This window comes from Oreochromis niloticus, linkage group LG10 (assembly GCF_001858045.2).
Source record: "Oreochromis niloticus isolate F11D_XX linkage group LG10, O_niloticus_UMD_NMBU, whole genome shotgun sequence".
NCBI classification, from domain to species: domain Eukaryota; kingdom Metazoa; phylum Chordata; class Actinopteri; order Cichliformes; family Cichlidae; genus Oreochromis; species Oreochromis niloticus.
Window position 1 is genome coordinate 21,353,917 of NC_031975.2, and position 12,263 is coordinate 21,366,179.

At 40.0% G+C, this 12,263-nt stretch overlaps 1 protein-coding gene across 2 annotated transcripts in view; it reads right to left on the reverse strand.

Moving 5' to 3' along the window:
* Positions 1-12,263, reverse strand: part of dpysl3 (dihydropyrimidinase like 3) — a 33,187-nt gene that overhangs the window by 13,442 nt on the left and 7,482 nt on the right. For both annotated transcript variants that reach the window (XM_025910714.1, XM_005452545.4), the window contains exons 2-7: positions 6,699-6,787; positions 5,327-5,511; positions 3,807-3,971; positions 3,593-3,654; positions 2,566-2,646; positions 374-442 (exon numbers count right to left, since the gene is read on the reverse strand). In XM_025910714.1, coding sequence (XP_025766499.1) covers positions 374-442; positions 2,566-2,646; positions 3,593-3,654; positions 3,807-3,971; positions 5,327-5,511; positions 6,699-6,787 — 651 coding nt within the window. The remainder of the gene's footprint in view (positions 1-373; positions 443-2,565; positions 2,647-3,592; positions 3,655-3,806; positions 3,972-5,326; positions 5,512-6,698; positions 6,788-12,263) is intronic.

Sequence of the window (12,263 nt, forward strand, 5' to 3'; positions counted from 1 at the left end):
ATCCCAGACAAGTTGTTGAGCTGAAAGTGTGGCTTTGATTTTTGTTGTTTGCTGAAGAAACATTCACAGCAAAAACTGGATGAAACAAGAGACTTTTTTTTTTCACCCAGAGTCTCAAATGTATCTGAAACCACATGTGTGTAACAGGAACAACGTGTGTGTCTGAGGACCAGTCCAAAAATGTCACTGTGCACAATGTGATTCTTTACATGTACAACCATATTTGTATTGTTTGCACAAAAAAATGATACATTATAACATGGCTAATTTATTTGAATACTTTTATATGACAGTCCATTTCAAAATGCTTGCACATGCAAATGATGCATAGTAGCGAATATTTAATATAGTGTATGGTGTGTGAATGTTAGACCTCTTCTGGCCTGCTCAGCACATGCCCCTCTGGTCCAGTGATACCCATCTGCAGCATCCGGGCCTGCTCCTGTTCAACACACATGCAAAAAGTCAACTGTTAGCTGCCCAGTTTATAGACATAATGTACCGTATGTAGAACTTTCTGGGAGGTCTTCATCAGTCTACAAACTTCAGAATGATAAACCGTTTCTGATTAGTTGTGCTTGTGTTAAGTACACGAACAGCAGTTTTAACATGTGGGTCTGTGCACGGCTCAAAGCAAGGAAAATTTCACTTTCAGAACATCACCTAAAAGCAAAAACTCTGCTTTAAGGCATTAGTTTGCACCTTTCCTTGCATAGTGTCATTTAGAGTGACTGTCTGTGAGGTCAAAATGTATTACAGTGACATGCTTCTGCAAAAAAGGCTTTAAGCGAGCATCTTATACCAGTGGAAAATCAGTAATACTCTGTCTTAGAAGCCTACGACTGGTCAGGCAGCTAAAATTAAAGATGGAGACTATATCAGCCAAAGGCAAGACAACTTGTACTGTAACTGAAGAAACTAGTGGCATTCCTGTGGTCAGTGCTCCCCTCAGCTATCTGAGGAGAAAAACTTTGTTGCAAGGAGCAGGACCTGTTGATGACAGACACGGAAAATCTAGACATGTCTACAAATGAGAGGAATCCCAGCTGTGTTACTACACGAAACAAATTTGTGGCTCTGATCAACATTGCTGCGCTGAGACTGTTCCCCTTCCCCAAACTCACACAGAAGAGGCTGCCTGGATGAAACAGCTCTACATTGGGCAAGCAAAAGCAGTTACAACCTATTGTTAGCAAGTAACAAAGTTTTTCAAGGTGCATTTCTAATACTTATGCTGCCTTCAGGAGATGCCCATGAAGTTGTCACAATAGATGGCCCTATTGCTAAATCTGTTTGGAAAAGTTTAGAAATCTAGCATTGCTGATCTCGCTCCAAGGAAACATAGAGTCAGTCAAAAGTTATAGGATATGGGAATTATGGAAGTTGCAAACCCTTTCAGGGAAAAAGTAACTGAACTTTGCAGTACAAGAGTTTTGAGAGGGGAGTTTATCTCAAACCGGCATTTATTGGCCATTTGAAGACGAGAAGCTGCGCTTTGGCATTCGTTTCTATGCTTTTCCATGGCTATTGTTATAACAGAGCTTCCCAAGCTAGCTGAGAAGTGGGGTCCAGCCAAAAGACCAAAACACTCACCTAATCCACCTTAACAGAGATTTTTTTAATGCAGAGTAAGATGGAAGAAAGACTGAACTCTTCTAAGGATGTGTCCAGACACCCATGTGAGAAAGCTAATTTCTGCCACTTGTAACAGCAATATTATATTAATATTCTTTTGGCCATTGTTCACAACTCATTGCCAAATATGAAGAAGACCCTGCCCCAACCTGGACTAGGGAATCAGGTTGTAAAGCATATCCTCGGGTTCAGAGTTGCTACTTCTCTCCCGGCAGCTTTGCACTTGGCCACAAACATCTCCAGTGTATGCTTAAGGTTGAAGCCAGCAGAACCACATCATCTGCAAAAGCAAAGATGTGACCCACCCCTTGGGTGCATCTAGAACTTTGAGTTATAAAAGCTTGAACATAATCAGGGGCAGCTCTGGCAGCAAGTCTAAACAAGACACCTCTATCTTAGGTGGTCTAAAGTACAGTACATGACATAATCAAGTGTTCAGACATGTTGGTCTTACAGATGGAAATCAGACTTCCAAGTTAAAGTTGCAAACTGGATAGGAGAGCTGGGAATTGCAATGAATCAGATCCAACACGCACCCACATACACACACAGTGACAGAATCCAGGCATGGTCTGGAGCTCTGACTAATACCAGCCCTCTCGATCCATCACCTATTACGGTTGATTCACTTTCATTTGTCCACAAAACGGCATAGCCCTGTATAAACTACACCCACACATTACAGTCCTACAGGAAACACAGTCTCCCTCTCATCAGTGACAGTGTGTTTAGTCTCTAAGTAGTGGAGATGCACTGTGATAAGACTAGAAAAGTGAACTGAAGTGAACTAAACTGAAATAAATCATACTAAACAAAAACATATCACAGAGTTGGACCTGGCACAAAAGTTCAGAAAAAAGAAAAACGAGGCAGTGAGGAAGCAATGGAGAAAAAAAAGGCGTCTGTAAGTGCACTCGTTTCCATTGTTACCTCAGCGATGATCTCGCCATTTTCAGCGTGGACCTGAGCGATGCCTCCCCGCTCTGCCAAGAAGGTAAAGACCTCATAGAGCTGGATGAGAAAGACACAGAAACATTGAAATTACAGTGGCACTTCTTTTATATTTCAAATCCTGCCTCGCTGTTTACTCAAAGAAAGGGCACTCCTTTTTAACTCAGAGGTCACCCATAAGCCACAATTTAAAAGAAGCCCACAATTTACATGATGTCTACTCCGACACGCTGCAATTATTGTGTGTGGTCTCCAGAAATGGTGAGAGTCATGTGGATGAACTGCAGTTGTTGTTATGTTGCTGTGCCGCAGTTCCTTAGTGAGCTGCATGACATCAGTTTTTCAGGCTGGACTATTTCAGTTGAAACATGTGCTCCTTTGACCAACCAAATTAGGTACGGCTGTATGAGAAACAGAGTCCTGCCTCACACCCTCTGGCTTTCCACTGTTTTTTAAGTCTTTATAAAATCACAGTACGCATAAATCAAAGGCTGTGAACAATAATTATGTAGTCCTTTTTTTAGACACTTTGTCACCATTGGAGCCAAGTCACAGCCATTTTTGTGAAGTTACAGGAAGTTGGCAATGACTCATTTTATATTGACTGCAACTGGGAGTTTGTGACACGGTGAAACAATAATAAAGGCCATGAAGTGAGCCCTTTCCTAATGTATGATGAATTGAGGACAAAAGCAACAGGCCTCAACAATTCAGTGCAAAACTAATATTAGGCCTTCGGTAACTTAAAATAGCTTTCAGAGTTAAAAAGTTGCAGCTGTGTCTCTTCAAAGGCACCATCTCCTCGCTGAGCCGAGTTGGAAAGATAGCAACACCAAAGCAAATTTTGCACTGAGCCTGGCATTTTTCAAAACTGTTGATTTTCCTGCCATCTCTGCACATCAAGCATGCGGGGAAAGCAGACTGCTGAGAACACAGAGTTTTAACACAGATATTAAAACAGCAAAACCTGGTCTTTAAAGTGTGTGCTACATTTAAGGTGCTCTACCTCACTGTTGCTCATCTGGTAGTAGTCCTTGTACGCCATGTACACCTGGAATGAGTTCACTCCTGTAAAAACAGTAAGTCGACATGAGAGAAAGATAAAATGTGATAAGTTTTATGTAAAGTTTAATTACTTTAACTACTTTTAAACAAAATCTCCCAAAGCACTCCACCCCCCCTTCCCCATAAAGCCCTTATAGCACGCCATCAAGACCCACCCTTTTCCTTGATGAGATTATCCACCTCCTGCTTTACGCTGTCATTCCAGTGGGTGATGTCCACATGGAGAGAGTAGTCGCAGCAGGCTTTCTCATCAGCCCACTGCCTCCACTGGTCATGGGCCTCTATCAGACTGGCACCAGGCTCTGGCATCACATGGTCCACTGAAGAATAAAGGAAGACAAGTATTATCAGACAGAAAGAAGGGAATGAATGCAAAAAGCGATACGACAGGTGAAGTGGCAAAGAGTTGACACAAGTGGGCATAGTCACACGTAAGGAGACAAAGACAGGGCAGCGTCAGGATCTGTCTGCTGGTGCTTTTACTTTCTCCCTGTATTGTTTATCTTGCATAATCAGCTGTCTGTCTGAATTCCTGCAGTGCTCAGCCAGTGGGAAATAACCTTGTCAGATGTCACATTGCATTTTGTACATCTCTATCTGGGTACAGGTGTCCTTGCACAAAAATTGAGCGACTTTACCTACTTTTATATTTGGCTGTGTAGCCACAATCAGATTTTTTATTAATAAGAATGGTGCACATTTCGATGCAAGTTCTTAAATGCATCATGAATGCTTTGCATGGATGCTGCTTGCATTAGCGCAAGCACATATAATTACATACATAATGTGTATATTTGCATGATTTTCTGTGCAGATTGAAAAGCACACAGCACGAGTTTGTGTCTCTGTTTGTGGACACAACAGGATCACGGTGCACAAAATATCCTGCTACATCTAACTCAGGCCTCCTGCTGCCTTGCCACCTGACTGCCTTCTTTATCTTATTAAAGACAACCCAATCTGCTTATGCTAATAGGATATAGCTGAAAACAGCAGTCGCATACATACACGCAGACACACACACACAAAACAATGGCAAACGCTCAGTGTCAACACTTTTTTTTTGTTCACCATCTCTCAACACAACCTCATTTGCTAGTTAAGACAGACATGTACAATATAAAAAAACAAAAAACACACAAGCAGACAGCAGAGTACACATTTCCACTTTCTAACCCCCCTGGAATATAATCCCTCTATGAATGGAGCTCATGAATAGAGCTTACTACAGTAGTATGCCTGTTAGTGGCTTTGTCTGTTTGAAAACAGGGCCAACAGGCAGCAGAGGAGCAGTCAGCCCAAAAGAAGTTTTAATGAAACTGCAGCATCTACCAACTGTGACAGTGTCTCATCCCTAACCTATATGAAGTTCACAAACACACAAAAGAAAAAGCTGTACTCAAACCAGACATGGGAGAATGACACTGATGCCCTATTTCTTTGGGAGTAGTGTTTCACTCTATAACCCCCACCAGTCATCGCCCTCCACGCTCAGTCTTTTGTATGGTCCTCTTTCGTAGTGGGACCAAAACCTTTTCCCATGCCTCCCTTTCTCTTTTCCTCTGTCTGGCGTTCAGCCATCCCTCCCCTCGCTGCATTTTCTTTTTAGCTTTTTTCTGAAAAGCTTTACTATTATCAGCTTCACTGTGTGGATGACCTTTCCTGCAGCTCTTACCGATCATGGTTGTCCCACCAGCAAGAGCGGCCTTTGATCCCTGGGCAAAGTCATCCACAGTTGTGGTTCCACGATATGGCATCTGGAAGTGGGTGTGGATGTCGATACCACCGGGGATCACCATCTTCCCATTGGCCTCAATGGTTTTCACACCACCAGGCACAATCAGATTGTCACCAATCTGCCTGTCAAGTGAAGATGATGTTATCATAACTATATTAAAACCTGTCCATAAATTTACACAAACAAAATATATGTATTACTTCCCCTTTTTGATTATTTATCAAAGCTGAGATGCCAATTATTCAAATTCAGAGAACCAAATTATTCCAGAAAGGAAGACCACATAGCAAAAGGCAAAAAAATGTTTAATGGGTATGAATCGAAAGCAGAAAAAAAAACTAAGTGAAACAAAGTCAGCCAAGCCTGAAGCGGGACAATGTCACCATCCAACACATTAACATTTCACTTCTGTTAAAAAGTACTTTTATAGAGGACACAAGTTAGACAGGCAGGCAGGCAGAAGCCAGTGTCTCTGTGAGTTTGCCAACAGTCCAATAGTGCCGCCGGCATGTGGGTGTTTATCATGCAACACCAGTCTTTCTGTGGGCTCCTCTCTCTGAGCTGCCTCACTTAGGGGCAACGGGGACAACTGGGAATTCAAGTGGCGACAAAACAACGGGGAAAGCGAGCGAGACAGTTCCACTGTCCTACCCCAGCTCGGTCTGACGGGGTCAAGAACAGCTGTTATCAGTTTAACTGTTACTGCTAAGTTCAGAATGTTAGTTTCATTTCAACGCTACTAGCAGTCTGCATTCATGTCGTAATCCTTAAATTGCTTCGGATTTCCTCATCTGTGTTTTGGACCAAGGGTTTATAAGACTGCTATTCATTATGTAGCTGGTGTTCACTTAGACTGTAATGTTTGCTCTTCACTTAAGCTTTAAAACTACCATTGCAAGTGGAGCAACCAGTTTTCAACCACTACTGCCTTAGGATCAAATAGCATTCAAAAACTAATAATCTAATCATGATTAGACTCATTAACCTTCAAGGCCCAAGGTGCTCCTTTCACATCTTTTTTTAATACTGTTTTACCCTGGTATAGGTAATTATTTCCAAAGAAGCCCTTTTGATTTTGATTTTCTTCAAGAACTTTAAGATTATCTGTGTTTCAGGGTTAAAATATTTGAATTTCTACAGCAGCACTATGCACCTTCAGGGGCGAGAAGCATTTAAATATAAAGGGGACAAGTAAGATACCACATAGCTCAGACAGAAAATAGTTGATGAGGTGAACTATAAGTGGAGGGATGAAACCAAATGGGAAGAGGTGTGAGCAGAGCAGAAAGGAGGACAGTGGAATACTTACTTAATGAGGCCATCCTCCATGTAGATATCGGCATGGAAGGACTGGTCATCATTAACGATCCTTCCGCCTTTGATCAGAAGCCTGTCGCTCTGTAGAGAAAGAGATGGGCAGAGTGGAGAGAAAAGGAGGGAGGGTGGGGTTGGAGGGGATGAAATACGATAACAATTATGATTCTATGCAACGTTGTGTCAAGAAAGCTGGAAACATAGGCAAGTAAATTGCAGTGGAGGATGATTTACTAAGCCACAATATTACTGTACAAGAATTAGAACTGTACTCTGTTTGTCTGTAGTGAGATTATCTCCTTATTTCTTTCCACCCACAGGATATGAACAATGATTCATTCATGGCTGCTAGAGAGGGGTACATGTGGTGGTCGTGTCCCATGCAAACACATCTCACATAGCATAACTATATGGACCACCCAGTAAGTCTGCGTGCCCAGAAAAACAACCAAGATTTGAGAGGAAATGTCTTTATTTATTTGATGAACATCAACTCGTGTCAATTATTGCACAACTCATTACCCACTTTTCAGATGGCAAATGATTACATGACATTCAATATCTGGATCGAATTAAGTCAGATCTGTAACAAAAATACTGGTTGCACTGATACATAAACTGACTATGGACCCATATATATGTGAAGAGCTCTGTGTACAGAGTATTATAACCTCCTGCATCCACACATGGGGACATTATATTCTGGCTTTGTCTGCATCATAGACTTCATTCTACTTGTGTTACGCTGTAAAATAAACTCAATGTCCCCTTGTGAGAACATGCTCACAAGGGGACATGTATGTAACAAAGTATGCAAAAAAATTCACAACAAATAGCTAGAAAAAAGTAAAAATGCTCCCCAAACAACAGCTCTGGTGTCAGCAGGTTAAACAGCATCCTTCAGTCTTTTGCTCAATGAAACCTTTACTTGAAAGGAGGTCCAGTAAATCACCATAATTTTCAGACCTTTCCCTTCTTTTAAAATTAAAATGACTCCAGACATAGGGATGTCATCTGGGAGGCTGATGTTGTTGAAGCTCAAGCTGCTTTTAAGGTCATGGATTAACAACGTAACCACATTTATCCAGATTCTGTTATGCAATAATTTTAACCGTCAATGTTTTTTTCTCAGCGTAATCGTTTTATCCAATAGACCAAATGCAATCACCAATTGATCACTCAGTCATTTCATGAAGCAGACAATTTCTGATCTGTGTTACAAAATAATGTAAATATCATATAATCCCTACAGAGGTAACGAACATGTTCCAAAGTAAAACTAAAAAGCAACACTAAGTCTGAGGAGCCTTGTGCCAACATCTTTTGATGTTTTGTGGCCTGATTTGGGTGTTGTCATGACGCCACACAGTCAGACAAGAACAATTTGCTGCTGCACCATGGGCCGACTCTAGCAGATCACTGCCATGGCAACGGGTTGACTAGAGGGAGAGAAGCAAGAGAGGAAAGCCAGCGTGCGCCTGGTTTTGCTGATATGCTGGCTTTGCTGACTGGTTGAGTGTACAACTGACTGTACAACAGGGTTAAGGGTTTATAGATGTAGACGGAGCAAAACGAGCAAGCTCAAAATATCTTCTTCATACAGGACTTGCTCAATAAAACAAATATGATGCAAGTAATTGAACATATTAATGCCTTAGGAGATTTAGCCTTGGATAACCTTATCACAATGACTTCATGACAAAGCTTTTTTTCCCTTCACTTCATTCCACCACCTCAACCTTCTCCTTATATGTGGAGCTCTCCACTTATGATTTAACAATAGGGTTCAAAGGTATATTTATTTGGGAGAATCCGTTCTCCTGTCCACTTCCTCGTTGCTGCTATAAATGGTCAGTTTCTTAAAGTATGTCTGAGTTAAATTACCCAGTGAATTTCAGGCACAATCAACAAATATTTGCACTTATCTGCTTCACAAATTTAAAAAAAAAACTGCTTTACTTTTAGGACAAAACAAGGCTTCTGCACATGTCATCCTCAGGTGTTGGAGCTTGTGATGGGCGACTTGTGACATTTTTTCGAATAGATAACAAATAAAATAATCAATACTGAAAAATTTGTTGCGACCTGCAGTATTTAACTTCTGTGTAACCTTCATAGATAATTAGTTCTTTTATTTTTTTTATTTTTTAATTTTTTTCTAAAAGGAATTAGTAATCGAATTAGTTCGTTTAAAAAAGCATCGACACTACACTGAAAACCAAACAAATACAGCCTTATTTATATACCCAGTCTCTAAAAAGGCAATTCCTTGGTCTGCTAAGAGGAACACACCATATTTTCCCATCAGCAGATGTGTGCAACAATTTACAGCCGCTGGCCGTGGACCCAGAGTTTCATCATTATAATAAACTGCAGCAATTCCTTTGAACATAACAACAGGAAAAATAAAAGTATTATCGTGTACATAGCTCGAATATCTGCTGAGCTCAAAGACACACACAATGTGGCTATTCATGAGTTGTGTGGTAGTAATTGCACATATTAGGTGGTGGTGGTAGTGATGGACTAGTGCGAACCAGAACCCAGAGTCTTCCCAAGCAACCACACCCTGAAGCAACACATTACAACACACAGTCATCAACTCCTGGAACACCACACTAGCATAGATCATACTGCAAAGCTCATTGCCTTCATTAGCTTAGAGAGAACGCCTTCCAAAGAGTGCTCTGTCATAATAATTTAACATGACAACATTATTGAATGTGAATAGGGAGTGCACACAGATAACTTTCATAGCATTCCAGTAAAGGAAACAGACAATAAATTTGTCATTTAATCAAAAAAGGTACAAAAGATGCCCAATGCTGTAAAACTATTGTAACAAAATCAGTCTTTGCATGTGACTAAATGGTATTTTCCTTATCATTTTTTAACATTCTTTGACAGATCACAACCTAAGATGACCATAACTCAGAAAAGATTTTTCAGTTATTGTTATAATGACAGCTCCTGATGGATTTGATGTTAACCAAGTGATTAATCAATTGTTGCAGCTTTACAGCTTTCAGTTTAAATGGTGGTTAAAAGCAGCTTGTAATGAGTCAAAGGAAAAACGCAATAATTGCATCTGCCCACAAAAAATGAATGCAACCAAATCTGATTCTGCAAAATCTGAAATATGATCTTGTCTCCTAGTCATGACTTATGGTGTTAAATATGAGACATTAGTGTTTGCAAAATGTTGTGATGTATCAATGAAGTTGACCTCTGATTTTTGTAGATTAAAAAATGTATTTTGTGGTCTCAGTAGCTTTGAGGTTTGCCCACTCAGTTCTAATCAGTTCATCCTTGAGTCCCATCCCAGACTCAAAGAAAATCTTTCAAGGATTCAAAAGCTACTGAATTCAGACTACCTCGGATCTCTAAAATTGGAAGTTTTTTTGTTTTTCTTTTTTAATCACTTGGAAACTATGGTTACGAGTCACTGCTGTTTCATTAACATGAATAAGAATCTCTATTATAAATATGATTGAATTAATAGTCAGATAGAGACCTGCTTACATCAGCAGCATCAGACATGAAGAGGTTTTACCTGATTTATAATACTGCAGCGATGGGTGTGCCATCATGCATGGGTGACTTACTGAAGTGCTTACACCCCTTCCCCCCTCCTCTCTCTCTCTGTCTGGCACACACACAAACACACACTCATTTTACCCTTTTCAATTTCTGGCCACAATCACTTAACAATCAATAGCTTTCCATTTCCGTTACAACCCAGTAACTGACCATTGCTGAATTGCTCTGGACTGCATTTCACATTAGACTCTTTTTACACTCAGTGGAAACCAAGATGCTGAAACGCTTCATGCCAGCAGCTCATGTCATCGGTGCAATATCTAACAAGACAGATTTTTTTAAAAAGCAAAAAGCATGCCCAAAAAATTGTTTCAATAATAATACAAACCATAAACTAGGCGCAGAATGCGTGGCCAACCTGTCGAGCCTTTTTAAAGACACATAATAAAAACAACGAGTTTTCCGCTGACATTTCTTCATCACACTTCATTAACAAAACTCAACGTTTACTGTGGCTTTTTCATCAATTCTGTGACAAACAGCCACAAACTGTGACAGTAACCATTTCATCTGACCACAAACAGCAATGTTGCTCATGTTATTAGTACAAATATATGTCATGTGACATCATGGCGGGTGAGATTGTTAAAGAATGCATATGGAATATTTCAAAATGTGTTTTCTACATCACATTCATGATTATCAAAACAACATACAAGAAAAAAATTGTAAGTAGTGAGTGAAGGGAGATAGCTCATCACCTCATTTATGAAATTCTTAGTCCAACTTTTGTCTGTTTGTCTGTCTATACCACAAGACAAATGTGGTTTTGTAATAGTGACACTGGTGGATTCCAACCCTCTGTGCTATCCTGTGGTTACGGGAATAAACCAAAACATTTGTTACATCTTTAACGAGACAGTACTGTCCACATAATGAACTCATGCCACAGCTGTTACTTTTTGCTGCAGCTTCGGCTTCGACAAGAACTATTAAATATCATTCAGTGGCTAATGTGGTATTCACGAGTCCTGAGTCTAAGATTGGACTGCATGACCACAGCGGTCTTAAGATGGTGGATTCAGTGCACGGCTAATAACATGCTTTGACAGTCTTGATGCAAAAAGGAGAGTAAAGACAGCTTAATGAGGTCCTAAGACGAAGAAGACCTCATAATTTTACTTTTTTTCTTTAACTTTGTTGAACAAAGTTAACTGTGCTCACACATAGCTGAAGAAAGATACTGTAGACTAGTCATTGTGGATTTTCTATAATAGCCATTAATTTAAGTTTCGAAAATACAATGTCTGGCTACTGTTTTGAATTAACTTCTCTTATACAGGATCATTCGACTGGCGAGGGACCAGAATTTCCAGATTGACAACATTCTTGACCCGGACCGGTGACTGGTGGGTTAGCCTCCCATGTGTCCAATTATGAGCTGGTCCATTTCATGCATGCGCAACGCACGCACAGGGGTGGAGGCAAACAGTCATCTACACATCATTTACAGCCACATGCTAACGTGGCTATCATTAGGAAGCTATTTGGTACAAGTACATGTTTCTGACAACAAGCATAATAAGACACTTAAAATGCCTTCACTAAACTAGACATGGATATTTTAAAGAAGCTAACAAAGGCAAAATGGCTAACGCTGAAGCTAGCTAAAGCTCAGAGCCAGGTAGAAGCAAACAGCTTCGGAAAGAACCTCAGTATGAGCAGAGAAAGGTTGAGAGCAATTACGAGGAAAACTAAGGTCTGTGTGAAAAAGAGATAAGGGTCCTGTCATCTGCTGAAGTTATAAAGATAATGGAAAATGTAAGTAATTGGTATTTGTTTTGTTGTATAAATCTGTTAAACCTTCTTTTATCTGGTAAGGCAAAATATGTCAGTTATAGAAACTATTTTTAGTTAATTATTATTTTTTTACCTCATTCCTCTTTTGTAAAGTTTCATTGTCATTTCTTTTATTATGAAAATAAAAATGTCATAATAAAAAAATATTTTTTGTTTGCAT